Below are 12,732 nucleotides of genomic sequence, written 5' to 3'. Positions count from 1 at the left end.
CTTGTTGGATAAAGGTGCAGATGCTGATACATAAACATAAATTTGAAGTTGAAAGCATTTATATACCCCCATCTGGTTATACATTTGGTTATATCATGTATTGTATAATGCAAGTAGTCTTCTTGATTTATTAGCATAAAAATACATTTACTAGCAAACTGAAAATGTCAAAAACAGACATCCTAAATATTAAAATAATTATGGCCCCTGTGACATTCCCCCCCCCCCAAGAGCAGTCTGCAGAAGCAAATTCACATTAAAAATGAGGTTCTCCGGATAAAAAAAATCCCCCCAACCTACTGGAAACAAAAGTATCTCTATAAATCATGAACTCCAATGCAGAGTTTAGGTCCTTGCTTCTGAGTTTGTTTGTTTTAAAACAATACTCTTTAAAAAGTATCTGAAAGTGCTTACAGTTATTTTTCTTCGTGTTTGTTTCATAGTTTTGAGAAACAAAACTTGTTACTTCAGTTTTTGAAAAAGCATACGGGAAATAATGGATGTTTTATCGGAATCCTCCCAGAATGGCCATGTTCAGGCATTTGGGGCGAACATGTATAGGTTTAAGGAATATTAGAAGCCCTTTTGGTCCTTCTCACTGAATTCAGGAACTCCTGAGATCGTGCCATGGTGTGGGGAGACACCGAGGGCTTCCTGCAGCCAATCAGAAGCCGTGCTTTGGTTTCCGAACGTTTTGGAAGTCAAACGGGCTTCAGGAAAGGATTCCGTTTCACTTCCAAGGTACAACTGCATAGGTTAGACATGTCTGAGGTGGGTGCAGAACTGGGAGCTGGATTGCTTATCTTTGATAGTGGAATCCAGTAGACGTTTGCAACATTTGAGCAACTACATTCTGAACAGCGGTCATGCTAGATAAAGCATGACAAATGACAAGACAGGAATGTAATTGTTGCATTAATTGTATAGAAGATATCTTTGCACCATAGCTTCCAAAATCTTCAAGGATTAGGAGCAGAATAAATATGTAAGGAGCAAATGCAAGTCAACAGTAACAAAGCATTTATTTAGCAGTCTTGAAATGCCACTCAAGAGTCGTACTGGTACTCCATTTCAGAGTATCATTTTCTTTCCACCACCCCATGTTATAGTTGTCCTGTGGTCATCGATGTAAAGAGATCTGTCATTCTTCCGACTGTCCTCAGAATTGCAACCAGAAGGTTAAAGTCAGGTGTCCTTGCAAGAGACTCAAAAAGGTAATTTCATACTCTTCTGAAATCTGTACTTTTCTATTAAAATATTTGATTGATATTTTTATTCAATTTTTTAAAAAAATATGGTATTGTTATACCACTCTTCATAATATCTGACCCAGGATGGATTTGTGGTATGTGTTAAAGCAGTAAGTTATATAGGATAAAACTATTAAAATCAATAAACTGAGGGCGCAAATTGTGTATCAGTTAAATGGCAAAGTGAAAACTTTCTGGTGTTTAAGATGCAACATCCTTCCAGTTTTTTAAATATCTGAGAAAATAAAAATGTCTTTACCTGACGCCTAAGCTATAACAGTGGGTGCTAGTTCCATATAACTTTTGCTAGTTTTTTACATTTTAGATATTGAAATTATTTAAAAATCATTTAACATTTAATGTGAGCCACCTTGATAAATTGTCTCTGAAAAATGAATAAATAAAAATTTTCTCTAATGTGAATTCCAAAATTCCTATGAACTGCAGTGATGCAAATACAATTCTGAAATGGGGCAAATACTATGGAATTTCTACCTTTATAACACAAGGGGATTTTAGAGTGAAGATGGTTGCTTAGATATCATAGCCTTAAAAGAAATCATCACACAGTTAATTGAATTAAATGTGTTCAGACTTCAGAATTATCCTGGGAAATATATGGTATAGTTTAGCTCAAGTATGGCTAGTCCAGAGTAAGAAGAGGAAATACGTTTTCCTGTCCAGAATCAGAAAAAAGCATATTTAATTACATAAAAAACTGGACCAAGAACAGTTGTTAAACTTGTGAATCCCTAATGCATTTTACAGAAGACTTTCTCGTAGTCTCAGTGCAACTGTGGTGTCATCATCACCCCTGAAGCAGACAGTATAATGGACAAATGACTTCCTCTTACATGACATTATTAATTTTTTTGCCAGAAAGCAATAAGTTTCATTCTTAATAACACTTTTCTGAAAAAGAAGAATTGCTTGGCACAAGTAGTGTCTGGCTTTTTGAGGAAACGCAATTTATAAATGTAACAAACAAATAGTGTATAACGTCATCTTTTGGGATCTGAGATGCTCACATAATCCATGCCTGCAACATGGGACCCATCTCTCTCTCTCTCTCTCTCTCTCTCTCTCTCTCTCTCTCTCTCTTACATATATGTCTGCTTTCATTTTCCTCTATCTTTTTTGTATGCCTACCTGATTAGAGCGAGTCCCTAAAACGTTTTGTGTTAATTGCAGCACCTTCTATCAAATATAAGGCTCATATACGAAATGCTGGAAAGTCATCTTAAGAAATCAGCTGTTTGGTTAATGCACTATAAAGAACACAAAATGTTAGTCCATTTCAGTGTTGGAGAATTTAAGTTTAGCTTCTCCACTGAAATCAATGCGACACAGAAATGTTGAACACTGGCTGGATCAACCCAAAGAGATGTGGGCATTTTAGACCGGTGTTACCAAGGAAAGGGGAGAGACAAAGAAGGTGAAATGGCATTTGTGAGGGTGAGACACCTAACAAAGACACTAGTCCAAGCTTCTCACCCACAAAAGAGTATTAATCTCTTTATTAGTGTTTGTAACAAGGCTAATGGAATATTCTGAATTTGGCTTGCTTATCCATTTTAGTGAGAAAAGCATATACGTGGCTGGAGTTGTGAAGCGAAGAGTTGTGTAATTTCAGTATGTGAGGAGAAGAGTTTCTTATTCAAAGAAGGAGCACCCACATGGCATACAAAAAAAAGAAAATCTAAAAAATAAATCAATAGGGAAACCTTTAACCTCTTAGTCTTTGTAGTACAATTATTGCTTTCACTAGGTTCTCAAGGTTAAACTGTGAATACATGCCTTGAAAAATGTATTTTTTGGATGTAAATTCCCCAGTCCAAGAAATCATGAAGACAGCTCAAGCACTCCCTTCATGCCCAAATTCAGACCAGGCTTCCTGGTTAAAGTTCAAGTTTCCCAATTTGAACGTTGGGAGAAATGTGGTTTAAAAAATGAGCAAGTCTGTTCTGAAGCCAGGCAGCAATGAAGAGAAAGCTCATTGCTCATTAGCACTTCAACAAATTCTGCTTGGTTAGAAAGACAACTGGACTGTTGCTTTGTGTTATGTGAATAGTCAGTTACCATGTATTAAATGTTCAGTGGTGAGAAGTACATTTTGGAAAAGTCTACTTTACCTTTGCTTTCCTACCCAGCAGACTCACAGGGCGGCTTACAAATTTCCATCTAAAACAATCTGAACTAGATATCAGATGCTTAACTAATTTCATTTATTATTGAAAGAAAAGCAGCTATTCAAATCTCAATGAAATGTAGGATTGTGCTGAATTTTATAACCATCTGATTTATGTAATTCGTAACCTAAAGCGTTAAAGTCTTGTGACAGAGAGAAAAGATTCCTTGGCACTCCCCCCCCCCCTTTAAGTCCTATTTTGGGTATCAAAATTGATGAGATAGTACTTATAGTAGGGCTTTTTCTTAATGTAGTGTATTCTCATGAATGCAGAGACTATTAAAAAGCAACATAAGATGTATCCTAGCTACATCTTAACTGTGGTAAATATTCCTGTAGGTTTATAATTTAACTGTATACTGGTTCAATTCATTCCAAGAAGGAAACGTACAAACCAGTGGCTTATCCTCAGTCCTTTAACTGGTTTGTTGTTGTTTTGTGCAAGAACATCAAGGTTTAGTGTCTGTGCTACTTCAAGAAATGACTTCACACATGAAAGTAATTTTTTGTTGTGTTCTTTGGGCTCTTACTATACTGCATCCAGGGACGCGGGTGGTGCTTTGGTCTAAACCACTGAGCCTCTTGGGCTTGCCAAACGTAAGGTCGCCAGTTCGAATCCATGTGACGGGGTGAGCTCCTGCTGCTCTGTCCCAGCTTCTGCCAACCTTAGTAGTTCGAAAGCATACCAATGCAAATAGATAAATAGGTACTGCTGCAGCGGGAAGGTAAAAAGTGTTTCTGTGTGCTCTGGCTTCTGTCACAGTGTCCCATTGTGCCAGAAGCGGTTTAGTCATTCTGGCCACAGGACCTAGAAAGCTGGCCATGGAAAAATGCCAGCTCCCTCGGCCTGAAAGCGAGATGAGCACCGCAACCCCATAGTCACCTTTGACTGGACTCAATTGTCCAGGTGTCCTTTACCTTTACCTTTACTGCTTCTACGTTTGCCCTCCCTCCTCTTCCACTTCTTCTAAGGTATAGTTGCCTTGTTCCCTTAACATCTGGGGGGCAGTAACTTGAGCTTATTTTGAAGTTATTCATTTGTCCACCTCCAAAAGTAGTTTCCAAGAGCGTATGTCAGATTTAAAAAACACTTGTCACATAAATGTTGGTTATGGTTTGAACGTATCTCGTGATGAGTGTTTTTATTTGTAATTCATTTACTATGGGAAGAAAATGGTTTGCAAGCTAAATGGCAGGAGAAGGATTCTTCGGTTATATAGGAAACAGTGTTTAGGCGTGTGTGTTTCGCGATCAGGTTAATGAAGAAAAATAATATATTTTGTTTGGACCCTTCTTCTAGGAGCTGCCGTGCAGTAAGGTTCGAGGAGACCTAGTTACGTTAGAATGTGACACTGTGTGCAAGGAAATGAAACGGAAAGCTTCTGAGGTAATTTTCCTTTTGTGGTTGCAATATATTCTCACTGCTTCAAGAGGCTCATGCAGAGTTATTTTCTAAAATTATTGTGCAAGAAATAGAATGCAATTAAATCCGATGTTCCCTGTTCAACAGCTGTTACATGTTAAACTTGGCTTTTTATGTATTGTGGAAAGTTTGTCATCTTGCCTTGCTGTTTATGATAAACTGTTAATACTATGAGCCTCTACACGTGCTGTATTAGAATAATGTTGCTTATGTCTCTTGCTTCCTACCTTTCCCCCCCAGTTTGGAATGTTTCTTGAAGAAGGTACACATTCATTCAATTGGGGCCTAGGGGGCATGAAATGAGTTGCCCTGCCTTGTTCAGTTTGTTAATTTGAAGTTAGGATAGTGTAATGAATACATCTATTTAAAGTTCCAAAAATCTGATAACTAGTTTAATGCTCATGTGTGCGCACATGCTTCTCTTGATCTCTTACCACTTGATGACTACTTGGCTGGATATGAGAGCAAGTTGCATCAAAAAGAACAAGGAGTTTTGTGGCACTTTAATGAAATTTGTTTTGGCATAAGCGGACTGCAGTCCACTTCATTAGATACATGGTGTTATCCTGAGTTGGGGAGAGGGATTGCAAACAGCGGGGTCAACTAGAAACAACATGCAGAAAAGGGTAGACAACGAAGGTTTTATAATTAACAGTGGAAATTCACAAAGCAGCTGCTGATAAACACAGACATCCTGTCATCAGTAAGCAAATACACTTAGTGTGCCAAAATATTTTTGTCTGTGTTCAGTCCAGAAGTGATCGCATTGAACCACATAGTGTATTATAATAAGTTGTTTCATATTGCCATGCCCCTTTTAGTTCCTTGACCTGGGATAACTAGTCAAAGGTCACTTACAGGGTGTCCTGGGAAGTTGACATTTTTCACCACTTTTGAATATTGCCATTTCTGATGCCAATTTTGCAACCTGTTGCTGCTGCTGCTGCTGTTGTTATACCCCGCCCATCTGATTGGGTTGCCCCAGCCACTCCAGGTGGCTTCCAACATACATAAAAACAAAAAATTACACATTAAAGTAAGGAACTCTGTTAAGGGATGGAAGAATTGGCATCTTCAGGCGGCATTGGGCCGAAAGCCACATGTGCTTACACAGATAAGAGCATGTGCAACACAGATAAAACATAATATGCAAAGAATGTAATAAGATTTCCACCTGACTTTTTGGTAATGCAAAGGGAAAAGAAAGCCATAGATCTGGTGAGGCAATGTATTCTGGATTTAGATTTCCATGAATTGTTTGCAGACATTAATGCACCTATAACATATCTCCCCTCTACTCAAGACTAGATGTTGAAAGTTCTCTTCCACATACGTAACAAAACTTAATTACCCAAAGTGTAAAAGAGTGATTCCCTTAACAGGAATGAATACCTTTCCTTCTGCAGTTAGATCATGATGATTCAGAGGGCAGTTGACTTGGAGGAGCACTGGTATCAGTGTGGACAGCCAGAGTGCTGAAGTGCAGTTCTGTATAGCTATCCAAGATAGAAATGTATGTATAGTAAAGTGGCTGAGATACAAAAAAAGACTGGGGAGAATAAGATATATTGGTCTTCCTACTGACAACCCAGACCCATCAAATCATATTTGATTTAGCCAGCTTCCTAGCTGCAGTCCTTTCTATTAAAAAGTAATGGGCCCAATCCCATTACTACCAATCCCACATTGGTTGACTGCCAATGTGATGAATATTTGTAGCATTTCTTTCCTTTGTGTAATGTGCTATTGTTTGTTAGTATTGGTGTAGTGTAGAAAGCTGTGTGTCTTGTTTTTTATCATGTTTTTGAACACTTTATTATGCCCAGTTGATGGCCGTTGGCTAACTGAAAAAGACTGGGCAAAAAGTCGCGTGTATAATTTTGGCTACCTGAGCATGGGCGAGGGGAAAACTGTAAAAATGCAAATTATGCATGAATAGAGGGGAGTCCTAGTTCAGGTGTATGACAGGAGACTCAGTATTTTGTACATGGAAAAGAGTTGGAATGTGAAAAAGGAAATGTTTCAATTTGTCTGCAAGCATAGCATTAGTTTGGTTTGGAAAGAGGGCGACAGATATGACAATGATGATGAATTAATTTTTTTTACCACTCTTCATCTGAACAATATAGGGTGGTTCACAACTTAAAAAGACAAAATGAGAACTCAAAATGCATAATAAAACAAAGCAAAACAATTATACCCCACTCCCACAAACACTTTATAAAGGCCATAGAATGTTAATCAGCCCAAGGCATGGTGATAGAGAAACCTTTTTGTCTGATGCCTAAAGGTATGTAATGAAGAAGAACGATGAGACACAAGGAGAATGTGAGGGAAAGTTTTGGAAGTCAGTACAGTGGTACCTTGGTTTACAAGCTTAATCCATTCCAGAAGTCCATTCTTAAACCAAGGCGTGCTTTCCCATAGCAGCGGGGGACTCAATTTACAAATGGAACACACTCAACAGGAAGCGAAACAGGTTCTTATTCCAAGGCAAAGTTCACAAACCAAAACACCTACTTCCGGGTTTGCAGCGTTCTTCATCCAAGTTGTTCATAAGCTAAGCTGTTCTTAAACCAAGGTACCACTGTACTATTCATGGCTTTTTATAGCACACAATTGTGCTCTTGTTTCTGCTTGTGTACAGTTTGCTTCTGTTCAGTTAAGTTGGAATTACTGAAACCCAAAGGCGCTTTCAGTTCCTATATGGTACTTGAAATACAATATTTAATTGACCACTAAACGAGCTTCCTTGCCAGAGGACGGGCAGATGTTTTCTCTTTATTTACTACTGTTAATGTTGAACTGCTCAATATATGTGGTTCCTAAGTGGTTTACAAAAGATGTTAAAAACCAAAATATGAGTACTTACCACAAAATAAAGCAGTGGAAAAGTTTCTGCACACTAGCAAAAACAAGAGAGTGTGGTAAATCTCCAGGGAAATCCTGCGTAAAAAGGGGCATGGGAAGGGAAGTACCGTTACCACCTCCAAAAAACTGCACATGGAAAGGTGTTTCAGAGGCTGGGTTATATCACTGAGATGGCCCACTTCCTTAATGTCATTATGTGATATTTCACTGATTGTATCCTGAAGATCTTGAAGATTGGCTTGGGATGTATAATAATATAATAATAATCATAATTTTTTATTTATACCCCGCCCTCCCCAGCCAAGGCCGGGCTCAGAGCGGCTTACAAGCAATAATAAAAACAAGATGAATGATTACAAACTTAAAAACAAAAATAAAATACAACATTAAAATAATGGAACATTAAAATATTAAAATGTAGCCTCATCGCAGGAGGAGAAGGGAAAAAAAAAGGGGGGGGGGAGGGAGGGAATCAAATTGGCTCCAAGCCAAAGGCCAGGCGGAACAACTCTGTCTTACAGGCCCTGCGGAAAGAAATCAGATCCTGCAGGGCCCTGGTCTCGTGAGGCAGAGCGTTCCACCAGGCCGGAGCCAGTGTTGAGAAGGCCCTGGCTCTGGTTGAAGCCAATCTAACTTCCTTAGGGCCAGAGACCACTAGGGTGTTGTTGTTTATGGACCTTGAGGCTCTCCTTGGGGCATACCAGGAGAGGCGGTCCCGTAGGTACGAGGGTCCTAGGCCGTGAAGGGCTTTAAAGGTCAAAAGCAGCACCTTAAATCTGACCCTGTACTCCACCGGGAGCCAGTGCAGCTTGAAAAGCACTGGGTGAATATGCTCCCATGGCAGAGACCCTGTGAGGAGCCTCGCTGCAGCATTCTGTACCCGCTGGAGTTTCTGGGACAGCTTCAAGGGCAGCCCCGCGTAGAGCGAATTACAGTAATAAGAAAATACAGTAATAAGGGGAGGCAACAAGTCTCTAAATATTATTGTGTCTTTGAAGCTGGGCGGGGAATTTTCAGTTGTGTAAAATAACATGCCCACCATTTAAAATACTGTGTAGTTTAATTTAAGCTATTTAATTTAAAGGTGTCTTCACCGTACTGTATTCAGCTCCTGCTGAAAACAATTCTTGTAAGCCTACCCAGATGCTTAGAAAGTTGAGGTGAATTTTAATTTGTTTTTTTGGTATTTTAACATTTTGCATGTTTCAAAGTATTGGAATCCCCCCCCCCCTTGATTTTCTTGTTTTATCTTTTTGCAAACCACTTTGAGGTTTGTTTGTTTTTTAATCAAGCGGTGCATAGATTTTATGGAACAGAAATAGACAAAATACCATACACCACTTATAATACTGTGCATTTTTTTAATAAAAACAACCACACACCTAACTGCTTTACAGTGTCTGTCTCAAAGTAGTTCAGAGCTTGTTGACTTTCTCCTGGCCACTTAATGAGGTTCCTGGTCAGCTGGCCTCTGTTCCTTACAAAAGTTCATGACTCAAAATTCCATCAAGCGCACCACAATGAGTTGTTGAAGGAGTAAGAGTCCATAATATAGTGGTAACAAAATGCTTCAGAATATTTGGGATCTCAAGTAGCGTGACTGGGGAAAACCTCCACATGCACCTTTGAGGAGCTGTTTGTGGACTACACAATGCAAGTCTCAGTATAGGGACATCTCATATATTCACATGAACCCCAGGGAATAGCATATGTTCCAGTTCATATAAATAACAGGTACAAGAGAGGGGGCTTTTTTTAATGGCAGCCCTATCATTTTGGAGTTCCCTTCAGAGATGTGCAGCTGGGCCCCCTTTGGATGTGTTCAACCACATCGTAAGTATTTGCCTGTTCCACGCTGCCTTTATTTGAATCCAGATGCTGTCCTATATTTGATCCGTGGTGTTGTGTGGGATCGTTTCATAGCACTGAATCCTAAGTTTTTAAATTGCTTTTACAATTTTAATTGTGAACAGCCTTAAGAGGGCCAAGGCCTTGAAAGGCAGTGTAAGAATAACTACATAAATGAACAAAAGTGTAATGATGCTTCCGGCAATTAACAGGGGAGCAAATTTGGGTGCCTAGTGCGTGTGACCTCATGACGTCATGTTGTGGCGTGACCTCATGACCTCATGTGCACCCCCTGCCTCAGAACATAACTTCTTGGCACTGGAAGTCAGGTTCCAAGGTCTGGTGAGTTGCATCAGGGGCCCTGTGTTTGGGTGCTGAGCACCCACAACAATTTTTTTCTGGGTGCTCATGCACCCCTATAGTTGGTGCCCCTGGCAATTAGTAAGTTGTAGCTTATTATGTGCTAAGCATTATTATTTTTATATTCACACAGATTAAAGAGGCCGAGGCCAGAGCTGCCCTTGAAGAGGAAAAACGAAGACAACAGGTACCCACCAACTTAGTCTTCTCTTAAAGTGCAGAAAACTCTATGACTGTAATCCTACATGTACCTAGTTTGGGTTGCTTAAATTTCAGTGAAGGCAACTGAATGCAGAATGATGAGCTCACAAAATTCTAGTTACAGTACTATTGTACCATGCACATAAAGTTTTAATATGCACTATTTTAAGACACAGTTGAAAAAAGATGACACCCCCCCCACACCTTTTTACCACATTTATTTTTATAACTTTCTGCTTTCCTCCTATCCAGGCTGAGCTGGAGGCTTTCGAGAACAGGCTTAAAGGTCGTCGGAAGAACAAGAGAAAAAAGGACGAGGTTGAAGTTGAACTATCTGCATGGCAAAAATATAAGAACATGATTGTATTGCCAGTATGTGGAGCTGCTGTCGTAATTCTTGCGTGGTTCATAGCCTACAATGACTAAACTATTCCATTTCATAACACCTCAATATGATTATAGAAAGCTAACTGCTAAGATGCTGTGATATAAATTAGGATTTAATGTTCAGTTGTATAGGTAGCGACTGATTCGCACGTCAGCGGGGCCCATGTAAGGCCGCCCCACCCTGTTGAACCCTTTTTGTGATGTTTTTGGGTCAGTTCGGGATTGGCACAATACGGTTGTGCACATATCGGACGCACCTGATGTGGTTGCTGCCTGTAGTTCGTTATAATTTTCCTGTTCATTTAGGGAAAGCTAGAACCAACCCCAGATCCTATACTTTGCTCCCAAATCAATTTAAAATACTGAGGTGACTCGATTGAAAGTTCTACAGAATAGTTGGTTGAACTATGCTAAGCAATTGTGCCAGATTATATTTTTTAAGTCTAATTTGAGAACCACCGGATACCATTCTTGTCTACATCCATTGGTTTTGTTCCACGTGTGCACCAGATGAGCACTTGGTTTCTGTAGTCATTTTTAACCTCTTGGCAGGTGGAAGCAGGAAATGGATGGTTTGATACTGTCACAGATGACCATGCCTACCATCTGTTGGAGGATGTTTGAAACTCTGATCCCTTAAGATGTAGTTCCTATAGCACACATGCACACTACAGCGCAGTCTTGCATGAAAAAGCACCCTTGTTTGGTTCAGATCATATGCAAGGACTGGGTTGTGAATCATGCTGTTATTTGAATAGAAGACAATGTTTTAATGTTTTCATTTTAGCTATATTAATGTGGGTCTTCAGAATAAACCATTAAACCGTTCTTGATGCTGAGCAGTCCTAGTCATACTTTGTCAAACGTATCTTTTAAAATACAATACGGGTGTTCTGTACCTCCAAGATACATTTTTGTTGAATAACATATTTCTAAAGGGAAGTTGTCAGATTTTTCTCCAGGGCCTCTTGCAAAACTGGTCATATGCAAGTTGTCAATTTTATTTACCTTTTATTTCAAGTTCTGGTTTTTTTGCTAGTAAAAAGAAAATAGTATTTAAGGATATTGTTCTCCCTCTGAAATGTAGCTTTCTCGAAGAAAATTTACATCAAATAAATTCGTAGCCGTGTTTGCTGTGTGTAAAGTGGCATTCACAATTTAGAAAACAGTGTATGTACATGTGGCAAGTTCATTATTAGTTCAGGTGTGCAGATACATAGAAAAATATGAAATGTTGTCTTAAGCAGATGCTCTCAGAGCTGGAATTTAAATATCAAATCAAGTAGCAAATGTCCCAGCTAACCTGTTCATTGTTTCCGTTTACAAATTGACACCCCTGCTTTCACCCCTTCAAAAGTGAACAATAAACTTTACTCCTGAACTACTTTTGTATTTAATTATATAGTGACTATTGTCACATCAAATGAGGGAGTGCAAGTTCTTCTGACTTGCTTGCTAGTGCTTAAAATGCTAAATAAATATTACTGATTATTAATTTCCTGTCTAAATTTGTTCTTTGTAAGAATTACCTAAATCCAAGCCCCGAATCTTGGGCAAACATCCCAGGTGAAGTCTGGTAGGAATGCCTTTTGGATACCTTCAAATAATCTGAAATTGATATTTTCACATATTTCCAGCAGTGGGTCTTATCTACTTATGACGGTTACACATAAGATAAATATATCTACTGTTCAGGGATATTTTGATCAGATGTATGCTGGCAGATTCTAAAATGTTCTTTGGAAAGGAAAAACCACAAAATATTGTAACTTTGGACTTGTTACATTTACTAAAGAGTACAGTTATTTTTGTTTTTCCATTGATTTAAGAAAGTAACTTGAAGAAATCCATCCTGCAATTGTACATTTTAAGAATTCCAACTTGGTCAGTAGCTTACTTCCTAGCCACATGAATAATTGATACTAATATCACCTTAGGTTGTCAGATTTCACTTTTAGGATATTTTAGCATGAGTCATTTATTTTTGTACTGTTATAACAAAAAAGAGAAAATCCGTCTGTCAATGTAGATAAATAGTGTGAAAACTGATACCTGTTTGAGTCTTACTATGTATTATGTGTGTTAGTAAATCAGCATTCTCTTGGTTTGAATGTTGATGAGATTTGTTAGCTCCTCAACACAAATAACTGGAAAGCTAAAAGGTTTTCGCTACTTCAGCACTTGTATTAAAACACTTGTCTTTG

The 12,732-nt window shown here is 38.8% G+C and overlaps 1 protein-coding gene and 1 long non-coding RNA gene across 5 annotated transcripts in view; both read left to right on the top strand.

The window, feature by feature from the left end:
- NFXL1 (nuclear transcription factor, X-box binding like 1) overlaps positions 1-12,732 on the top strand; it is a 76,033-nt gene extending 63,301 nt beyond the window's left edge. For all 4 annotated transcript variants that reach the window (XM_079989667.1, XM_079989666.1, XM_079989668.1 and 1 more), the window contains 4 exons: positions 1,110-1,214; positions 4,739-4,825; positions 10,074-10,127; positions 10,394-12,732. In XM_079989667.1, the coding sequence (XP_079845793.1) occupies positions 1,110-1,214; positions 4,739-4,825; positions 10,074-10,127; positions 10,394-10,567 (420 nt within the window). In that variant the 3' untranslated portion in view covers positions 10,568-12,732. The remainder of the gene's footprint in view (positions 1-1,109; positions 1,215-4,738; positions 4,826-10,073; positions 10,128-10,393) is intronic.
- LOC307223668 lies at positions 6,576-9,091 on the top strand. The gene is made up of 2 exons (XR_013842178.1): positions 6,576-7,978; positions 8,684-9,091. It is a non-coding gene; the product is annotated as an uncharacterized lncRNA (long non-coding RNA).

The sequence above is a fragment of the Podarcis cretensis genome, assembly GCF_951804945.1.
Source record: "Podarcis cretensis genome assembly, chromosome: 9".
In the NCBI taxonomy this organism is placed as follows: Eukaryota; Metazoa; Chordata; class Lepidosauria; order Squamata; family Lacertidae; genus Podarcis; species Podarcis cretensis.
The sequence above is the reverse complement of the archived record's forward strand: the minus strand, read 5'-3'. Positions and strand labels throughout refer to the sequence as shown.